Raw genomic sequence first — 3,530 nt, 5'->3', positions numbered from 1 at the left:
CATTAGTTAGGTCTGTCGAGTCTCCTCTCTGTCTCAGTTATCGAGCTGGAATTTGCTTTTCACCATATATTTTATGCAGTGTCTGTGGTGATTAAAGCTTTGCAACTTGCTAAATTTGCTGTTGTTTTTTAAAAATTAATCTACAGTTCACTTCTTCAGGTAAATAGTTTTGATTTTTAAGGACACTGTTATTCAAATCACACGGTGTGCTAGGAATCATAATATATTTTACTTAATATTAGAAGTGGATCCACTCTTATACAGACCCTGTTCCATTCTTGATACTGTGCCGACATTTCCAAACGTATTGATTTATTTAACAGCTGCTGCACACTGAGTTAAGTACCACTATCTCCAGACTCTTTCATTAACTCACCTATTCCACACAGCTAAGGTATTCAAAATACAGTGGACATCCAGTAAATTACTCATTACCGTAAATCTCTGAAAATAAGATGCAGATGGCATACTGTCCTGGAATGGAGTCTGTTTTGATCAGCGAGGAACGTGAGAGAATACAACTGTCTGAAAAATGAAACCTAGACTCTCAGAAGAGATGCACGGAAAAGTTTTGTTCGCATAGAGGGTTTAAACTGTTTTCTAAGAAGAAAAGATTTTAAGAGCCGACCTTGGAAGAAAGTCAAGAGTTTCTCGGAGTTTTGTGGGAAGGGGACATGCAGAGATCCTGCAGAAAGTTGTTGGACGAAGTGCGCATTGAAGGATGTCATCAAGGCCATCTCGGGGTGTCTCCAGGAGTTGCGGGGATCCTGATCATTGTTTGGAAAAGCTGGCTTTGACCAAACAGACCAGGAGGAGCAGCGGGGTGGTGGGTTGCCCGGCCACACCCCCAGCCGCTTTCTCCACCCATGACACCGCCTCCTGCCCTGAGCCCTACGAGTGTGTGTGGGAAGTGAGCGAGAGGCGGGGGAGGAACACGGCCCCCCAAAAATGTGAAAAACCAAACAGTGCTAGCCAGCTAGTTCCGGGTTCCCGCCGCGTGAAGTCCTCAAACTGGTGAGACTCGGTCTTCAGCCAGGTTCCTCCCGGGAACCGCGAGCCACCGGGGTGCGGGGTGGGTGGCCAGGGGCAGGGCCCGGGCGCGCTGCGCGGATAGCCGTGTCGTGGGCGGGCTGGGTTCGGTCACTCTGCACGGGAAGGCGCCTCCAGCGCTGGGCCTGGACTGCACGCCCCCGCGGCCTTGCTAGCTCCCGGCTTGGCTAGAAGTCTAACTCAGAGGAACAAGGCCTGTCTGTGCTCGGAAACCAGCCACCAGCTGCTGGGGTGGACGCAGATGGAGGGCCTGTCCTGGCCAGCCTCATGTAAGTTCCTGAGTTGAAAGGGAAGGAAAGTCCGCGCCTGAGAGTTGAAGGCAGATTGCCAACTACCAGGAAAGTTTGTTTGTTTTTTTTGTTATTGATAAAAGCGTTGCTTGACTTGGGGGAGATGCAACTGGCCCTGCAGCTGGACCTCTAAGTGGTCATTGGAGGCCACAAAGAATGAACAGGCCTTAAGCTGTGATTGGGCTGCCGTACTTGAAGTATCATTCTTGGTAGCTGCGGGGAACAGGCTTGTAGTGTTGGAGTAAAAATCAAAAACAAAACAAAAAACCCTGCCAGCAATACAAAACAATAGCAGAAGCATGAGTGTGGAAGCCAAGTACCGTGCTGCATCCCTGTATGTGGGTGACCTCCACGAAGATGTCACCGAGGATGTGTTGTTCAGGAAGTTCAACACAGTGGGACCCGTGTTGTCCATCCGCATCTGCAGGGACCTGGTGTCCCGTCGCTCCCTAGGCTATGCCTATGTCAATTTCCTCCAGCTGGGTGATGCCCAGAAAGCTCTAGACACCATGAACTTTGATTTGATCCAAGGCAAATCCATACGTCTCATGTGGTCTCAACGGGATGCATACCTGAGGAAATCAGGAATCGGGAATGTGTTTATTAAGAATCTGGACAAATCCATTGATAACAAAACCTTATATGAACACTTCTCACCGTTTGGAAAGATCCTGTCCTCCAAGGTGATGAGCGATGAAGAAGGCTCCAGGGGCTACGGCTTCGTGCACTACCAGGACCAGAGCGCAGCAGACAAAGCCATTGAGGAGATGAATGGGAAGCTGCTGAGGGACTGCTCAGTGTTTGTGGCCAGATTCAAAAGCCGTAAGGATCGCGAGGCTGAGCTCAGAAGCAAAACCAGCGAATTCACTAATGTGTACATCAAAAACTTTGGCGATGATATGGACGATGAGCGGCTTAAGGAAGTGTTCAGCAAATACGGCCAAACTTTGAGCGTTAAGGTGATGAAAGATGCTGACGGAAAGTCCAAAGGCTTCGGGTTTGTGAGTTTCTATAGTCACGAAGCTGCCAAAAATGCAGTTGAAGAAATGAATGGACAGGATATAAACGGGCAGACAATTTTTGTAGGCAGAGCTCAGAGGAAGGTAGAACGCCAGGCTGAGTTAAAGGAAAAGTTTGAAGAGATGAAAAAGGAAAGAATCCGCGCACGCCAAGCGGCGAAGCTCTACATTAAGAACCTGGATGACACCATCGATGATGAAACACTGCGCAAGGAATTTTCTTCCTTTGGGTCCATTTGCAGAGTTAAGGTGATGCAGGAAGCAGGGCAGAGCAAAGGGTTTGGCTTGATCTGCTTTTTCTCTCCCGAGGCAGCTGCTAAAGCAATGGCTGAAATGAATGGCCGTGTCCTGGGCTCCAAACCCCTCAACATTGCCCTGGGTCAGAAGCACTGAACTACAACAAGAAATCCTACCTCTCCAATTTGAGTAGCAGCTAGGAGAACAGTACTGCTCTCCACTTGTAGGGTGCTATGAGGGTAAGCTTCAAGACTAAACTAGGTGGCTGCTTAATCCATTGCACTTGTGCAAGGAATTGTATAGAAGCATTTCTTGTGTGTGTATGAAAAAGCAACTGCGTTTTAGAGGCTTGGTTTGTTCTATATGTTGAATTCTCAAATTTAAAAAACACATTTTTCCTTATTTTCTAATATTCACAACCATTTAATTGGTTACATTTTATTATGTTTTGAACCAAATACTTGTATTTATTGCATATTTTATTCCTTCCTTTTGATAATGTTGCAAGCTTTAATTTCTCCTATGAAAAAATGCCCCCAACAAATTTAATGATAGTTTACTTTTTACCAAGAGGGATTTTAACATTTTTCATGGAAGCATTTTTTTCTTTTTTCTTTTTTTTTAATTTTAACAACTCAAAAATTTAGAAATTGCTAGTCAGAAATCAGTGAAATACTAAATTGTACTTTTGACTTAATGTTTTTAATACCAAGCAATAGTGTTAACATACACACGTACATACATGCAAACACATATATTGGTATGTTTTGGTTTTAGATAGTCTACATTAAGGTGGTGGTAGAGAAAATTTTTATTTTGGGTTACATTTTCTGTGTCTTTACTGAAATCTGAGTGTTTTTATTTTCTTGTCTAATTGTTCTTATATAGTAAAGCTTTACTTTTTATATTTCCTCATTTTATATTCATATATATA

The 3,530-nt window shown here is 44.6% G+C and overlaps 1 protein-coding gene across 1 annotated transcript; it reads left to right on the top strand.

Annotated features, from left to right (window-relative positions):
• The first annotated feature begins 885 nt into the window (after positions 1 to 885).
• Positions 886 to 3,524, top strand: Pabpc4l (poly(A) binding protein cytoplasmic 4 like). Its single transcript, XM_050138259.1, has one exon. The coding sequence runs from the start codon at positions 1,640 to 1,642 to the stop codon at positions 2,750 to 2,752; it is 1,113 nt and encodes a 370-aa protein (XP_049994216.1). The 5' UTR covers positions 886 to 1,639; the 3' UTR covers positions 2,753 to 3,524.
• Positions 3,525 to 3,530: the final 6 nt, after the last annotated feature.

Source organism: Alexandromys fortis, unplaced genomic scaffold, assembly GCF_014885135.2.
Source record: "Alexandromys fortis isolate MF-2015 unplaced genomic scaffold, M_Fortis_MF-2015_v1.1 scaffold_15, whole genome shotgun sequence".
Classification (NCBI taxonomy): domain Eukaryota; kingdom Metazoa; phylum Chordata; class Mammalia; order Rodentia; family Cricetidae; genus Alexandromys; species Alexandromys fortis.
Note: the sequence above shows the minus strand (reverse complement) of the source record. Positions and strands in the feature narration are given on the sequence as shown.

Bases quoted from the DNA above. Each gene is read 5' to 3' on its own strand.
- Pabpc4l (XM_050138259.1), top strand. From the start codon at position 1,640: ATGAGTGTGGAAGCCAAGTACCGTGCTGCATCCCTGTATGTGGGTGAC.